Genomic DNA, 18,384 nt, shown 5'->3' on the forward strand with positions numbered 1-18,384 from the left:
CAGGCTTACTGAGGGCACAACAGGTGTCAGACACTTGACATACACTCTAACTCAAACCCAAGGAAGCAGTCCCACTTTATATTTTAAAGAAACTTGTTCAAAAGGTAACTGATCTGCTAGTCAGCAAGTGGATGCCAAGAAGCGTGAGAATGAAGCCATTCGGTTCAGCAATATCCTGTTCCCCACTGTACTTTCATGTCAGAATTCCCAGACACCAACACTCCTCAATCAATCTTAATTCACCCCACTTAGCAACTGCATCAACCCAATAAGAAAGTCAGCACATGAGAACTAAGCCATCTAGCACCCGTGGTGTCGGCTGGAGAAGCATATTGCTCAGGCTGCAGGGATATTTAATTTATTGTAACGTTTTTATTAAAAAAAAAAATTAAAGACCTTCATGACACAACTTCTTCCCAGCACAGTTATTTTTTTTTAGTTCAACCCATTACAATACAATTACAACCAATAAATCAAGGGGAGGAGGGGATTTCTGACTTCAAACTCAAACAATGAGGGGGGCACTTCAAACAGAAATGCTTTCAGAGTGGTTGCTAGCACAACTGTTTAGTACTCGTGCTCCATTTCCTGCCAACTACACGATGCAGACGTGTAGTGAGGGTCCCAATTCAAGGTGTACAGACGAGGTAATGTACAGCAACACCCACACTGCTTCTCTGTTCCTTGTCCCCCACCCCCACATACCCCTTTTTGGGTCTTTTTCACTTCCCATGCTTCTGCAGACTCCTCCAGTAGCATTGAACCAAAAATCCTATAGATTTTAAATGCTCACGGTAGCACTAAAGAGTCCTGTGCATGTACTTTCAGGTTTAAGGAGGTCCAGCTGTCCGCAGCTCTCCACATCAGCTTCAGCTACACCTACATTTCTGAGCTAGAAGAGTAGGGCATGAAGTCTGATTTACAATACTCCTCCCCTTTTCAAACAACACAATTCATCAGTCCTAAGAATTCTGCTCAAACCACAATCCAGTGCAAACATAATCACCAACTGCATCTCTGGCACATCTGGTGCTTTTAGCTTCTGCACAAGTTCAATATGGTAACCCTCACAGCATTCTAGGGCTAGACAGGATCAAGTACAATAAATACCCACCGCTTAGTGGCCACAAGGAAGACTCACCCTGCCATCCAGGATGTTTTCTCTTCAGCTCTCCCTATGGTTGAGGGCTAAGGAAAGGAGACACTACCTTCCTCTAGGTTCACCATTATGATCAGTAAAGCCACCACCTTGACAAAGTTACTAAAACCAACATGGGCTACAAACTTAGGTAAGTTCATTAAATTCAGCTCCCAAACATATTTACTTATGATGCCCAGGTGAGAAAGGCTTGTGAATCTATAAAGGTCGGAGAATAGGGAACTAAGACTGCAGGTCTTAAAACATGTTGGAAGAGTTTTTCCTAGTCCCTGCAAGCAGCTACTGTAATGAAAACAGAACATACAGAGCTGATGGTTTTGATATTGTGCTTAAAAAACTAGGCTTCCTCAGTGAAGCACCTGATAAACTTAGGTGGCTGGATTACAGTGGAAAATCCACTTTTCTCTCTCACACGCACACACGTACACACACACATACACACTGGCGACTTTTTCCATCCCCAATCCCTGCACTGCTGAGACACAAAATGAATTTTTATGGCAAAGGATCCTTAATCCCCAGAGACGCTTTGGCTTGTGGTGCTTTTTTTAAGGCCTCTCTGCCCTGCCCAGTACCACGGGTCAAATGAGGGGTGTATAAAAATGGGGGCCTTGGGAAGCCTCCACGATCCAGGGCTGCAGGCCCCTCGGATGTGAACATCGAGACACCCACCCAGCGAGACCTTTACACAGGGAACTTAAATCTAACCTTGATAAATAAAACCAAACGTTTATTTACACCAAAGAATTCCAACACTGGATCTTTCACATATGAAGGACAAAGTATTATATATATACACACAGCAAGGGGTGGCAGGGCTGTAACAAGAGTTTATCGTTTTCCCACAATTACAGGTCTACCATTTCTGTTTCACTGGCGAGAGTGGCTCTGCTCCTACCTCTCAGACACATTTACAAGACTGAGGAGCAGGTCTTCGCACTAGATGGCATAAGGGAAGGGAAAGGTAGGAGGGAAAGAAGGTAGAGAACTAAAAAGAAATTCATGTGGCCACATCTCCCATGAGCTCTTAAGAATTGCTAGCATGTCTCTTGTAAAAAGCAATAAGTTATGTCCAGGAAAAACTAACTCAATTCAAAATGGCCAAGTCAAAGAAAACCAACAAATCTATTTGCGTTCCCCTTCCTACTAGCTACTGGAGCACAGCATATTGGCGATGAAAGGAGAAAAGACCAAGGGAAGAAGCCTGGGAGGGAAGAATCACAATTTTGAACTAAACTAAAACTAAAATGATAACTGACATGGATTTAGGGTTAGGTCAGTAAGACATGATTCCTATTGAACAGAAGCTGTGGGACGTGTCTGCACTTTGGCTACTTTCCAATCTCCTACCGTAACCAGTACAGCCTCCACCCGAGTCGGCAGGATCACCCTACAGAAGCACTTATGGAGTGAAGTAACTTAAGTGACCAGCAGTACCCTGCTCTCTAAGAGAGGTCCTCCCCGGCTCCTTCCTTCCCGCCTCCCTCAAGAAGCTACATTTTTGTAATCTCTGGAGAAGGGAAGGATACAAACCCCCCAAAGTGTGGGTTGGTGGGGGAGCAATGGTGAGAACAGGAAGAAATCTCCACCCACCGCAGCGGCTGGGACTGAGGCTGGTTTACCTTTGTTCTTTAGTGATGAGGAACTGAATTTGGAAGGGGGAAAAAAAAAATCTGTCCATCAAATGTTCCTCCTGCAGATAATTTTTCAGGGAATCCCCTGAGTTATGAAAAGTTCGAGTTAAAAAAAAAAACAGAAAAAAAAAGGAAAATCAGCCTATTATAATTTTTTTATGACTGAACTACTATAAATCCACAAGCAACAGTTCAGACACGGTGCTTCTGAAAGTGTTTCACCCCTCCCCACCAGGCGCAAGCTGCATCACGGAGAGGGTGGGCTTCCCCACCTCTGCTCAGGCATCAGAAGACAGATGCGGTCATTACTGCTGAGCGCCAGCAGCAGCTGGAACTGGCATCCCAAGTGGGTTGGCAGCAGCAATCACTGGTGAGCCTGCCAGAGGTCCGAGAGGTGAAGGGGTTGGCACTGAAGAAATCCCTGGAAGAAAACAGCGGACAGTAAGCCAGAGCCACCAAGTCATGACAAATTTAGCTGTCAGTTTTTCAGAATGCTTATCTTAAAAGTAACACAACGACAGTTCTCTCGTGAAGGCTTTCTCTCATCCATGCTTTTACATGTACACTTTCACATGTATTTCAAAGTCTAATAATCCTCACCAATTTGAGTTAAAACAGCAAATCCTAAATAATGTAGGAACCAGGTAAAGAAATCTAAGCTTAGAAAATTAAGCACCCATCCAAGGCATGACTCAGCTGTCGCTATTCTTGGGTTCCAACCAAGACCTGTCCAAGCAGCACACCGTCCAACACAATGTCCTGGTATGCAACCCGCTTTGACATGGCTACTGAGCATTTGAAGCGTGGTGAGCTCAGCTGAGGAACTGAACCTTCAGTCAGCCAGCACACTGGATGCCACAGCACTGCAGTCAAAGCTCACCCCTGTCAGAGTGCACTGCCTCTGGAGAGCTGGCAGCTTTCTAAACTATTAGCTAGGGAGAAGGACTGCCTCCTACCTTTATGCTAAAATTATGTTTTCGAATTTATTTCCATTTTGTTTCTTCTACCTGTTGGGGTCCGTGCAGTGGATGTGGGGGACACGAGGGTGTGAAGACACTGTTCCATTGTAGGCAGGGCCACAGGGAACTTCCTGCTGAGGCAGGGCCCAGCGGACATCTACAGCTACCTGGATGCAGCTTCACCTTGCTTTGCATGGAATTCTAATCCGTCCAGGCATTTTTGCTACTGTGAGACTGGCTTTTTACACAATGTGAGCTTGGAGGTTAATGTCAATAATAACTTCTTACAAAAGGGCCTTTTATTACTCCTACTGTCTTGGCTGTCCCCATTGACCTTATGCTAATCAAGGGACCTGTATTTAGGGTTTCATTCTTTCCTTAATCTTTAGGTTCTCCTTTTCTTTGTGATACAAGATCAGGTTGTAGAATAAGAATTGTAGCAGGAACTTCTATTGTTTTTGGGTAAAGCAGGTGGCAGGGTTGTCCTTAGAAACACCCACTTGACCATGACGTAAAAATCTGAGCCAGAGTTTGACTGTTTCTGTATAAATAAAGCGACAACTTTTCCGCATGGTCCATTATGATCTGCGCCTCTTCCACGCACACTTCGCGAGTTCTGAACCTCGGCTGGAGCTGGACTCCAGCATCTACCTAACAAGCAGAATTATCTGTCTGCTTGCACTTAATCAGTCCATTCAGATAAAGATTTTTTTTTTTAAATTTTAACTCATTTATTTTCATGGTAGTTTAAAGAAAGAGGCTGAGCCAAAGACATGGACATAAGAGAGACTGTCCGTACGCTAGTTCACTGCCCAGATGCAGCTTGGTTGGGGCCAGGCAGAAGTCGGCAGCCCAGATCCAGTGTTTGTCACATGTGGGTGGCAGGGCCCCAGGCACGTGACGCAGGATCTGCCACCTCCAAGGGTGCATCTGAAGCAGCAGGTCAGGTACTCAGCACTCCGCGGTGGGATGGGTGTCCCAAGCAGTGACGTCACAGCTGTGTCCGGTGCCTGCTCCCCTGAGCTGCAGTTTTTTCTTAATTATTTATTATTTTTAATTCATTAATTACATTGCACAAGCAACACAGTGGTCCTCCTGTAAGGAGTTATTCCAATATCCTTCCCTGGACCCAGCGCCATTCCTTCTTCCTCACAGCTCATGAAGTTCGCGCCGGTCCAGCCATCCACCAATCAGATGTAACCTGGCATTCCACCTGAATCCCACCCCAATCTTCCAGCCCCCTTCCCAACTCCGCCGACTCGCCAATCATCCCTAGGCATTCACCTGCAGGCACCAATCCCCTGGGGGCCTGGCCTCAATCCCTCCCAATCCCCACTCCCTACATCTGGCAGACAAAAAGGCCCCCCCAGGTGCGGCTCTCTCTCTTATCCCTCCTTCTCTGGTCTCTCTCTCTCTGCTCTCTCTCTGGTCTCTCTCTTCTCTCCCCTTCTTTCCTGATCTTCACCACCCCTACCTTGTTCCTGCTCTGTTGGAATAAAACTGCTAAGATACCTCGTTGCGTCTGGTGTGTTTCAGCTCACGGTAAAGAACCAGGTTGTGGGAATTAGCTACGCGTAATAATATCGTAACAGCCTATGAACTAGAACTCTCCAATCTTTTTAAATAACTAACACCTCCTTTACCCACAGGGACAAGTTCCAAAACCCCCTTATTGAATACCTGAAACCAAAGGTATAAACTGACCCTAGATTAACTTTCCCTTTTGTAAATATTTATGATAAAATATATAAATTAGGCACAGTAGTCAAATACTGTAATAAGCATTAAGAATCTCTCATTGCTTTCTACCACAGTGAACTGCAGTACCAGAAACTTTAAAAGGGAAGCAACAGGTAATCAGAGACTACTACATGTATGTATATTCATACATCTTAAACATAAAAGCTCAAAGGCATATATGGGAAAAACACCCTGCCCTATCACTAGGCCAACTTGCAGCACCCTATTTTGGCGGTCTATTCTGCTTGAAATATTTTACACACATACACAAATATAATTTTATCAAAAAGAACATGCATAAGAATCATATAAGAAAATTATTATACATACCCTTGTTCATTTCCACTCGTCCATATAGCTCTGCATTTTGCTTTCTCCCCCCTCTTTATTTCACATTAACTTGGGATTTTAGCTCTAACAGAACATTATACATTATCCTTTTTCCTGGCTTCATCATATTCTATGGAATAAACTGTGCCATTACTGATTCAATCATTTTGATGATGTAAAATGTCTTCGACTTCTTGCTACTACAAGCAAAGCTCTGAGTAGCTCTGGATATATGTATCACTTGACACACAGGCAAGATACTCAGAGGATGGATTTTTAAAAGTAAAAACACTGGAAAAACCGCATTTATTTGAGGGTGTTTGAGTAGATGCCCCACTACTACAGTTACCCACTTAAGATGTATGTTGCCTACTTTAAAACCACTTTTCCTTTTTTGAGGTGTGGGAGAGTGAGAAAAGATTTACTGTGTCAAGAAACCTCCTGCTGCAGCAGCAAGAGGTCCATGGGAAGCCTGTGGGTACTCACTGATTTTATGCACTCGGGAGACTACCTAGAGTTAACCCAACAGCAGAGGAGAAAAACCGCTGATGACCAAATACTTGTACAATACTTAGGGTCCTAGACATCTGGTTTCTGCTTAATAACTACGCATGACACAGAAAGACTTAGTATTGTCATGATACAATAGTATGAAAAACTTCATTTACATTTTTATAAATTACTACGTATGTTGCAGCTGTTTGGCAAAGATCAGAGAATTGTCCTTGTACATGCTTGTACCAATATATACCCCAATTTTATAATCTTGCTTCTGAACATTATGTAACTATGAGGAGATGAAAAGATTTCTTTATTCTTCACAGCTTGCTGAGATTTTCAAGCCCCTCTGCAAGGAATATTCAGTGAGGGGCCCCAGGTTTCTGATCTAGAAGAGAATGCTAATACTCTTTGAGACTGTGTCACTGCAGTATGCCAGGGACACACAGTGCTCTGACAGCTGTGGGAAAGGCCACAGAGGCTAGTATGTTACAAAGGTAATCATTATAAAATGCGAAGGCACACACGAATCAGGCCACAAAAGGGAAAAACAGCTGAACACATAATTTACTTTTTATTTTTGCAAGGAAATTTCACCAGTGAACTGACCTGACATCATATTGGCGCTGCTGACAGGTGTGCTGCCCCCGGGCATGCTAGAGGAACCCATTCGAGCCTGATCCTTCACAACGGTATCTAGAAAAGAAACAAAGAGGCTAGGTTCTGTTTTATTTGATGGATTAAATAAATGGGCTAAGGGGCTTAAAGTAGCAACTTTCATTCACTCTACACATTCTATTTATACACCATTCTCTCATTATTCCTAGAATTTTAGGCAGCATTTGCCTTCACAATCAACTAGACAGATAGTGTAAACAAAAATATCTTTCCTGTCAAACTGTGGTAAACACCAACCCTTCAAATTTGGAGCTCGTGGAGCTTAATGGAAACAATACCCTTGAACCCAGTCAAGTCAATAACAACACTATCACAGGAAACTGGCTTTGGTGGCCCGTAGCTCAGCTGGTCATGGCATGGTACGAAGTAGGCCAAAGTCTGTGTAGTTTCACCTGACTCTATCCTACTTGGCCAGTCTGTCTAATTCGGGCACAGGACACTGTCCAAGAACTAACCGACTCTGTTCCAATTCAACAACTCAAGACCAACCATGGAGAAGTGACACCTGCACTAGGAAAGCTTATTTAGGAGTATTCATGTCACACTGTGTTAGACAAGAATTCTTCCAACAATTTTGTGAGACATTTGCTATCATTGTACTCATTTAAGGAAATTTTTAAAAATTATTTGGGGGCCTGGTGCGGTAGCCTAGCAGATAGTCCTTGCTTTGAACGTGCCAGGATCCCACATGGGTGCCAGTTCATGTCCCAGCTGCCCCATTTTCCATCCAGCTCCCTGCCTGTGGCTTAGGAAAACAGAAGAGGACAGCCCCAAAGCCTTGGGACCCTGCACCTGCGTGGGAGACTCAGAGGAAACTCTTGGCTTCAGATCAGCTCAGCTCTGCCTGTTGTGGCCACATGGGGAGTGAATCAGTGGATGGAAGATATTTTTGTCCATCTGTCCTCCTCTCTGTATATGTGACTTCGCAATAAAAGTAAACAAGTGTTAAAAAAATTATTTATTTGAAAAGCAGAGAGAAATTTCTGTTCATCTGTTGGCTTACTCTCCAAGTGGCTGAAAAAGCCAGGGACAGGCCAGACTGAAGAGCCAGGCATACGATCCTGACGTTCCTTACAGATGGGAAATGCCCAAGTCCTCGGGCCATTTTCTGTTGCTTTCCTAGAAGAATCAGTAGGATGTCAGTGACACAAGCACTGTTCAATCTATTGTGATGCTACATCACCCCTAGTTGAAATAACTCTGAAGTGAGCTACTGGGAAGGGAGAGCAGCTCTGCTCTGCAGGAGAGCACGGCTTCTTCACCAGCACTGACAGCCTGCTGGCCGATGGTGGGAAGACCGGACTCACAGAAATACGGGTGCTCCATAGCCTCTCTTGCGGTAAGTCGTGACTGGTGGTCGTATCGCAGCAGCTTGTCCAGGAAATCCAAGGCCTCAGGACTGACAAGGTGCTGGTTTTCACTGTGTACAAAGCGTTCCCATCGCTTACGAGAGTGTCTGTGGAGTCAAAAAGGGGAATGAGAAATGGGCCATGGAGGGCAAGAGACCAACATTTCATTCTTACGTTTTCCTCAGTGGCTATGAGACCAGCCAACAGCAGAGATCAAAAATCAAAGATAGCAGCATTGTACTACACTGTCACTGGAGGGACACCAAAGGAAATTGGAGAGATGAAAACAGTAGTGTTGCAGAAGAAAAACGTGGGTCCGAATTTTGAGTACATAATTCTGTTCACTTGACACGAATGCCTATGGAGAAAGGACAGTCCAGTGGCTGATCCAAACGGATCTCTTTCTCATCCCGTATACCTTCCTGACCCAGCACAAGCCTTCCATTAGGGAGCTTAGCCCCTCCCGTGAGGTGGTGAGCGGTGTTATCTGGTCACTACTGCAAGAGCTGGTTGTCAGTCATAAAGCACTCATTTTCTAGTTCTTTTTCTTGAAGGGTTTTGTCATTTACAGAAACAGGCTAATTCAAGGATGATTTTTGCCTCAATTGTAACCATTCTACTACAGTTTACAGCGCACTGACTTCACAAGCAACCCTTTCCTTGTACTTCTCACATTAATAAGTGAACTGGGAAAAATGACTATTCACTATTTTTAATCCAGGCTTGATAAAACACCACACTACAACACTGGTCCATTGGCACCTTGGCAATGCTGGTTAAGAGAACAGTTCTATTTTGAGGGTCTAAAACATACTCAAAGTGCAAAGTCACAAGTGCACACATTTTATGACTTACCTTCCCAGGATATCATTGAAACGTGGATCTAATTCAATGTTGTATTTGTCAATATAATCATACAAATCTTCTGTCCCCAAAACCTTGGCTATCCTCACCAACTAGTAACGAAGAAAGACAACAAAAACACACCACAAGCACATTACAAGATGAAAGCAACAATCAACTTTGACTAAATGGATAGAATCATCATGCCCAGAAGGATCAATACTCCTTGCAACAGTTTATATCTAAATGTGGCAAGAGCACATTTCCAAAGTAAAATTTCTTAACTCAATGTGACTTTTTACACTTGATCTTAGCCAAAAGACCAAGGAGTGATCAAAGTTATTTAGAAAATAACAAATTGGCCATAACCTGATTTGTTCCTCTTGAAATACCTCCCTAGCAGTCCTGCTTTCTCACAAATCCAGCTGAACATAGCACTTCTGGGGAGCTCCACATGCACACCCAATGATGCATTCTCACTGCCTGCTGTGCGGTGCCCACGTCTGTCATCCCTTAGTGCCTCCTGCACAGGGCCCACGTCTATTCTGTCAGCCCTCACTGCCTGCTGTGCGGTGCCCACATCTATTCTGACAGTCAGCCCTCACTGCCTGCTCTGTGGTACCCTTGTCTATTCTGACAGTCAGCCCTCACTGCCTGCTGTGCGGTGCCCATGTCTGTCATCCCTTAGCGCCTCCTACACAGGGCCCACGTCTATTCTGACAGTCAAGGCTTCATTTATTTTCTTCTGTTTGCTTCTCTTATGAGATAATGACCCACCTGACAGAAGGGCCATTTCTCTCCATCCCACCCCCCTGGTATTTCTCAGTCTTGCCTGACATATCACAGAGCTGCTAATTTCAACTCAATTTAGGTTTATGTTCTTTGACTTAATTAGAAATGACCATTGTACTCAACAGTACTTTCCACAAGGTCCTAAAATCATTCTAGGTTTTGCTGAATGAAACGGCCTCTTGATCTTCCAGGGCAACTTACAGCTAGTCTAAAAACATCATCTATATTTCTATTGGTGTAGAGAAATTCAATCCATGTGATGCCACAAAAGGATCACAGAGATACCACACATAAGCCAACAAACGGGAAAAAACATTCTCAACTGTAATGAAGGTTCATGCGAGGAAACTCTAGGTAATATCCTATTTTTCAATTTGGATCATAGTTGCAAGGGTTTACAGATGTCGTATAAAATATATATTCACTTCACCATAAAACCACCAATGCAAAAGATACTACTTATGGTAAGGAGGAGACTAATTTCAAAAGACTCAAATGATAGTTTTCAAAATACCAATCTGAGGATCAATGTCAGTTGGCTAAATACTCAGTAAATTGAAAGATACTTCCAAACTCCCCCAGGGGTTTGGAATTAACAAGGCTCAAGTCAGGATCAAGGCAACTGTATTTGGCACTACCCACTGGGGCATGTAATAAGTTGGACTACCGGGCCCGGTGGCGTGGCCTAGCGGCTAAAGTCTTCGCCTTTGAATGCCCCGGGACCCATATGGGCGCCGGTTCTAATCCCGGCAGCTCCACTTCCCATCCAGCTCTCTCCTTGTGGCCTGGGAAAGCAGTCTAGGACGGCCCAAACCTTTGGGACCCTGCACCCGCGTGGGAGACCCAGGAGAGGTTCCAGGTTCCCGACGTAGGATCGGCGCGCACCGGCCCGTTGAGGCTCACTTGAGGAGTGAAACATCGGATGGAAGATCTTCCTCTCTGTCTCTCCTCCTCTCTGTATATCCGGCTTTCCAATAATAATAAAAAATCTTTAAAAAAAAAAAAAAAAAGTTGGACTACCATGGCATATTAGATCAGTGAGTTCCTTGACAGAAACAACATGTATCACCTGATCGTAATTATCATGTCCGTGGAAAAATGGCTCCTTCCGGAAGATCATACTCGCCAGCATACAACCCAAGCTCCACATATCCAAACTATAATCATACATCTGTGATAAAAAAAAATCACATAAATACACGAATCAAGATTTGCATAATAGATCACATTTTTTAAAAAGCACTGAAAGTCAAAACATAATCATCTTTAGGCACTTATTTTCAGCCTTCTATGTCTTGCTCTAAATTTTATGATTGGTCAGTTTTGATGCAACAATTTTAGTCTATATTATAATTGATGGTTTACTGGCTCTGTGCATTATCTTCTAATACATATTTCTAAAGATTCATTAATTTGAAAAGCAGAATTATGGGAGGACATTTTTCATTCAATGGTTTACTCGCTAAATGGCTGCAACTACCAGGGCTGGGCCAGGATGAATCCAGGAACCAGTAGCTTCATCTCAATCTCGTGAGTGACTACAAGGGCCTAAATGCCCATACAGGATGCTGGCATTGCAGGCAGAGACTCTGAACACTGAGTCCTAACTCCAGCCCAACTGTGTACTCTTAGCTTGAAAATTAATTTTTACGGGCCCGGCGGCGTGGCCTAGTGGCTAAAGTCCTCGCCTTGAAAGCCCCGGGATCCCATATGGGCGCCGGTTCTAATCCCGGCAGCTCCACTTCCCATCCAGCTCCCTGCTTGTGGCCTGGGAAAGCAGTCGAGGACGGCCCAATGCTTTGGGACCCTGCACCCGCGTGGGAGACCCGGAAGAGGTTCCAGGTTCCCGGCTTCGGATCGGCGCAGCATTGGCCCGTTGCGGCTCACTTGGGGAGTGAATCATCAGACGGAAGATCTTCCTCTCTGTCTCTCCTCCTCTGTGTATATCTGGCTGTAATAAAATGAATAAATCTTTAAAAAAAAAAAAAGAAAATTAATTTTTACATAGCATTTTGAATTGCCTTTTACAATAAGATAATATAAGGCAGGAGCCAGCATTGTGGCATAGTGAGTAATCCCACCAGCTACTATGTCAGCATGCCGTGAGTCCTGGCTGTTTCACTTCCAATACAGCGACATATGGGATGCTGGCCTAACAGCAGCTTAATCCGCTTGGCAACCATGCCAGTCAATCAATGCAACGCTACAGCCTAAGTCTACAAAACCAATTTCTAAAACCAAGAGTTTGGGCCCGGTTTGGCAGCTTAGTGGCTGAAGTCCTTGCCTTCCATGCACCAACATCCCATATGGGATTCAGTTCACGTCCCAGTTGCCTAACTTTCCATCCAGTTTCCTGCTTGTGGCCTGAGAAAGCAGTTGAGGTCGGCCTAAAGGATTGGGACCCTCCCGGTGTGGGAGAACTGAAGCTCCTGGTTCCTGGCTTTGGACCAGCTTGGCTCAAGCCATTGCAGATGCTTGGGAAGTGAATAAGCGGACAGAAGATCTTCCTCTGTCTCTTCTGCTCTGTAAATCTGACTTTCCAATAAAAATAAATAAGTTAAAGAAAAATGAAGCAAGGGTCTTAAATGTTTTAAGACATTTGATAATAACTTTGGAAATGTGGTCATGAAAAATATTCCCAAATATTTTTAGATTTCTGACATACTTGATAATACATTATTTCTTTTTGTACAGAGAAAAAAATGTTCTTAGTAGAGGCTGGAGGTTTGGGGAAGATCTTCATTTATTTATTTATTTTTAGAGATTTATTTATTATTATTGGAAAGGCAGATTAAAGAGAAAAGTAAAGACAGAAAGATCTTCTGTCCACTGGTTCAGTCCTCGTGGCTGTAATGAGCCAGAGTTGAGCTGATTTGAAGTCAGAAGCCAGAAGCCTCTTTGAGGTCTCCCACTTGGGTACTAGGTTCCCAGGCCTTAGGCCATCCTCTGCTGCTTTCCCAGGCCACAGGCAGGAAGGAAAGGGGAGCAGCCAGATAGCGCACGAAGTGGCGCCCATGTGGTATCTCAGTACTCGGAACTGGAGGATCAGCCAGTTGAATCATTGTGCCGACCCACAAGATTATATTCTTGAGTCTACCACTGGTTAAACATCACTTACAATTCTCAAATTAGCCCTGGAATTTCAGATGAGAAAAGTTATCTTGACTGCAATACAAATTAGGAAATACGAATTAAGGAGATTTTATAACATTTCATATAAACAGGACGACCATGAATCTGAATAGATGATATTCTCAGAAGCAGAAGCGATGTCCTCTCCCGCCCCAGGAGAAAGGGATGCACACTGCAGCCGCGTTTCTCCTCTCACCTGATAGTCTACTAGCAGTTCAGGACCTTTGAAGTATCGAGAAGCAACTCGGACATTATATTCTTGGCCAGGATGGTAAAATTCAGCCAAACCCCAGTCTATTAGTCGTAGCTGAAAGGAAAAATCAAACAAAAAAGAACTTTAAGAAGTAATTTTATTTTCTTCTAAGTTACGTTCACTCTACCAGAGTACTTTGTTTTGTTTTTAAAGATTTATTTATTTTTATTGCAAAGTCAGATACACAGAGAGGAGGAGAGACAGAAGATCTTCCATCCAATGGTTCATTCCCCAAGCGACCACAACGGCTGGAGCTGAGCCAATATGAAGCCAGGAACCAGGAACTTCTTTCCGCGTCTCCCACATGGGTGCAGGGTCGCAAGGATTTGGGCTGTCCTCAACTGCTTTCCCAGGCCACAAGGAGAGAGCTGGATGGGAAGTGAAGCCACCGGGATTAGAACTGGCACCCATATGGGATCCTGGCACGTTCAAGGTGAGGATTTTAGCCGCTAGGCCACGCCACCAGGCCCTAGAGTAATTTCTTTAAAATAGCGGCTATATCATTTATACATTAAAAACACCTGCACTGGGGCCAGTGCAATGGCTCATTTGGCTAATCCTCTATCTCCAAATGCCAGAATGCCATATGGGTGTTGCTTCTCTCTCCTCTCTGTCAAAATCCGCCTTTCCGATAAAAATAAATCCTAAAAACAAAACAAAACAAAGAAACCCAAAAACTCCAGATTATATAAAGACTTTAGGATGAAAATATAACTCCACAGCTTTCTCTGGGATCTGGTTTTATGCTTTCTTGTTTGTCTCAAATCTTCTGATTAAAACAGCTATTTATGTGGGCCTGGCGCAGTAGCCTAGTGGCTAAAATCCTTGCATTGCATGTGCCGGGATCCCAAACGGGTACCAGTTCTAATCCCGGTAGTCCTGCTTCCCAACCATCTTCCTACTTGTGGCCTGGGAAAACAGTAGAGGATGGCCCAAAGCTTTGGGACCCTGCACCCATGTGGGAGACCCCGAAGAGGCTCCAAGGTCCTGGCTTCAGATTGGAGCAGTTCTGGCAGTTGCAGCTGCTTGGGGAGTGGATCAGTGAATGGAAGATCTTTCCCCTCTGTATAAATAAAAACAAATAAATTTTAAAACAAAAAAAAAATTTATGTACATTCTTATTGGTAAACATCTCTTCATGCCTAAGGGGGCAGACTGCGGTTCATCGACTTACTTGGCTGGTTGACGCTGGCACCCCTATGAATGGAATCCCAAGTACTCCACTTCAGATTTAGCTGCCAATTAATGTACCTAGGAAGCAGCAGATGACCCAAAGTCTGGGCTCTTGCACCCACGGTCAAAGATTCAGATGCAGTTCTAGGCTCCCGGCTCTGGCTTAGCTGTTTGCAATCACTTAGAAAGTGATGGACAACTCCTCCCTTGTAATTTTTCTTCTAACTACATTTTCAGAGAGGACAGCTTCTAGGGGCCGTGTTTGTGATGCAGTGGATAAAGGTACCATCTGTGACACCAGCACCCCAATCAGAGCAATGCTTTAAATTCTGGAAATTCCCCTTCTGATTCAGCTCCCTGTTAATGTGCCTCAGAAAGCAGCAGAAGGTGGCCCAAGCACATGAACCCCTGCCACACAAATGGGAGTCCTGGAGGCTCAGCTACTTTAACATTCAAAAAGGAGTGAGTAAGTAGAAGGTTTTTGTTCTCCCACTCACTCCCCTCTCAAATAAATAAATAAACAAACCTTTGTTTTTAAAGTAGTTCTTCCATGAACTTTTTTGATAAATAAGTTTTCTTTAATTATTATTTATTTGAAAGGCACCAATATGAGCGGCCAAAAGTTACAAGTGGAGTCGGAGGGCGTGGAGTGATGGGTCAATGACTAAATCCTCATCTTGCAAGTGCCAGGACTCTATTCGGATGCTGACTCATGTCCCAGTAGCTTCACTTTCCATCTGGCTCCCTGCTTGTGGCCTGGGAAAGCAGCAGAGGATGGCCCAAAGCCTTGGGTCCCGGTATTTAAATTGGAGACCCTGAAGAAGCTCTGAGTTTTAGATCAACTCAGCTCTAACCGCTATGACTATTTGGGAAATGAACCAGGGAAAGAGCTTTCTATTTCTATTCTCCATAACTCTGATCTGCCTTTCCAATAAAAATATATAAATCTTAAAAAAAAAAAAAAAAAAAAAAAAAAAGAAAAAGAAAATGAAATGGAAGCAAGGCCTAGATTTGACCTTCGACACTCCAATATGGGATGTTGGTATCCCACACAACAACTTAGCTGCTGTACCAAATGCAGGTACTAAATTTATTGATTTGAAATGGAAAAAGCACTTCCCTCTGCTGGTTCTCTCCCTACATGCCTACGTTGGGTGGGGCTGGTTTGGGCTAAGGCTGGGAGCCAGAGCTTAACCACCAGAGCCATCACTGCTGCCTCACAAGTTCCACATTAGCAGGAAGCTGGGAACAGGATTCTGAGCTGGAAATCAAATCCAGCTACTCTCATGTAGCAATTAAAAAATCTATTTTTATTTAAAAGGCAGAGCTGGAAAGAGAAGAGACAGAGATTTTCTACTAGCTCTTTCATTCCCCAAATGGCCAGGTTAGGTTAATCCAAACCAGGAGCAAAGATCTTCCAGGTCTCCCATCTCCATCGCCTTCCCAGGTCATCAGCAGGGAGCTGGATCAGAAGTGGAACAGTTGGATTTCAACTGGCACCCATATGGGATACTGGTACATAGGCTTAGCCCGTTATCCCATGATGGCCTCAGGATTGGAGCTTCTTAACTACTGGGTTAAACAATCCTCCACTCCCACTTTGTATCATTTAAGTACAACCAGTGCCTAAGTCCTCTGAAACTCAGAGATACCTGTTTAACAGAATCTACAACTCTCCACTGTATGTTTCTCCTCAAATGGGGGAGTGAATCAGTAGATGGAACCTCTAATTCCATCTTTCAAATAAATAAATAAATAAATCTTTTACAAAGCATGATGGACCTGCAAGCCTTGAGGACTGTTGCCTGCCTACTCTGGCTCTAAGTTCACTTGTCCACATTCAAAACGAAACCTGTGGTCACTCATTTTCCTACAAAACCAGCTCTACAGTCTCCTCCTTTTCAGCTGATCTGAGGGGCCACACTGTGGTATAGTGGATAAAACTGCCATCTGTAATGCCTACATCCTATACAGGTGTCACTTTGTGTCCCAGTTGCTCCACCTCTAATCCATCTGCCTGCTAATGCACCTGGCAAAGCACTGGAGAATGGCCCGAGCTTTTTAGTTCCTATACCCATGTTGGAGAACTGGAAGAAACTCCTGGTTTCAGCTTGGCTCAGCTGTGGCCACTTGGGCAGTAAACAGCGGATGGAAGACATGTTGCTATCTGCTGCATTCTCTCTGTAACTCTGCCTTTCAAATAAATAACTCCTCCCCTCTCCACTAAAACAAGATTGCCCATTCATAGATCCTGTTGGCCCAGCGTATCTGAAGATTATCATCACCTCTAGTGCCACTGCCACTACCATTTCTGCCTGACATTCTTCAGTAACTCCTTTTCCTAACTGGTCTTCCTGTTTTCACTCTTGCCGTGTATTTCCTATACAGCCATCAGGACGGCTCTTCTTAAAAAGCTAACAGAAGCTGCAAAAAGAGTATACGGGTCCTATATACCCTTCACCCAGTTTCCTCCAATAGCAATACCTTACATAACTGCAGTACAGTATCAAGACCAAGAAACTGACATTGGCATAATTCACAGACATTAAGTTATTCAGATTTACCAGTATTGTGCGTACTTTAACAACTGCAGCTTTATCAACTGTGCAGAATCAGGTACCCACACTACAAGATACAGCACTGTTTCATCACTACACGCAGATGTCCCACATGGTATCCCATTCCTGGGAACCTCTCTCGATCTCAGCTGCTCTGATTTTGAACTGTGACATTGTTACATAAATGGAATCATTAGCATATAACACTTTTCTTCCAGCAGCACTGACTGAGCAAAAAGCATGATGGCTTTAGAGTAATTATTTTGTATTCAAAATAAGATTGATCTAAGTTGCTGCATGTAACAGTAGCTCTTTTTAATGCTGAGTAATGCTAATCACGTAATACCACATGATGTGTATAAAAGACAATTCAACCATTCATCCATTAAAGGATATTTTTCTTCTTCAAACTTTGGGCCTTCACAAATAAAGCACCAAGCATGCACAGATTTTTGTGTGGACCTAAGTTTTTGTTTTTCCGGCATAAATGACACTGCTGAACTGTCCAGTAATTTATGTCTAACTTTTAAAGAAACTGACAAACTATAAAACAACAGTTTGGTATTTTCCAAAACATTCAATTTTATATTCCCACCAGTAATTAGTGAGATCTCAAGTTTCTTCACATTCTTGCCAACATGCAGATAAATTAAGCCTACCAGTCCATTACTTTACCTTTCTATGCTCATGATCAATCATGACATTATGGGGCTTCACATCTCTGTGCATAATTCCCATGCTGTGGCAATAATCCAGGGCCTGAGAGAGGAACAGGGGAGAAAGGAGAGCCTGTAAAAGTTGGTTTATTTTACAGTTATTCAATCTCTTTCATTTTCCTCTTCCGTGTATGTAAGCTTCCCTTCTAGTGTCACAATATTCCTGAGGTAAGGAATAGGTCGTTCACTCCCACAGCTATTTTTTATATTCTTGTTCAAGATTTCACAGCCAAGGAAATTCAGGCCTTTAAACTTTGAATTCTGTTAATTACACAGCTGTTAATATTCTTTTTGTTCAAAGACTGAAAGTACACATGGATGGTATCACTTCCAGTTTTATTTTCACAAACAATGGTTCCTCAAAGAAAGAAAGAAAGAAAAAAAATTTCTATACTATAAACCTCTTTGAGAAATAGTAGTGTTTTTTTTCCCCCTAAGCAGCAAGCATCTACAATGGAGTGCTACCACACTCTGGCCCGCTGCCTGTTTCCAAGAAGGTTTTACTGAATTGCAGCTACATCTGATTGTTTCCTTATTTTCCCTAATACGTTGATGCTTCAAGAGCAGAGC

At 43.5% G+C, this 18,384-nt stretch overlaps 1 protein-coding gene across 1 annotated transcript in view; it reads right to left on the minus strand.

The window, feature by feature from the left end:
- Window positions 1-1,868: 1,868 nt before the first annotated feature.
- The window catches only part of CSNK2A1 (casein kinase 2 alpha 1), a 51,385-nt gene continuing 34,869 nt past the window's right edge, over window positions 1,869-18,384 (minus strand). Inside the window, exons 7-13 of the mRNA XM_058679930.1 lie at window positions 17,774-17,857; window positions 13,311-13,421; window positions 11,052-11,153; window positions 9,203-9,303; window positions 8,306-8,454; window positions 6,930-7,016; window positions 1,869-3,214 (exon numbers count right to left, since the gene is read on the minus strand). Coding sequence (XP_058535913.1) covers window positions 3,099-3,214; window positions 6,930-7,016; window positions 8,306-8,454; window positions 9,203-9,303; window positions 11,052-11,153; window positions 13,311-13,421; window positions 17,774-17,857 — 750 coding nt within the window. The 3' untranslated portion in view covers window positions 1,869-3,098. The remainder of the gene's footprint in view (window positions 3,215-6,929; window positions 7,017-8,305; window positions 8,455-9,202; window positions 9,304-11,051; window positions 11,154-13,310; window positions 13,422-17,773; window positions 17,858-18,384) is intronic.

Source organism: Ochotona princeps, chromosome 22, assembly GCF_030435755.1.
Source record: "Ochotona princeps isolate mOchPri1 chromosome 22, mOchPri1.hap1, whole genome shotgun sequence".
Classification (NCBI taxonomy): domain Eukaryota; kingdom Metazoa; phylum Chordata; class Mammalia; order Lagomorpha; family Ochotonidae; genus Ochotona; species Ochotona princeps.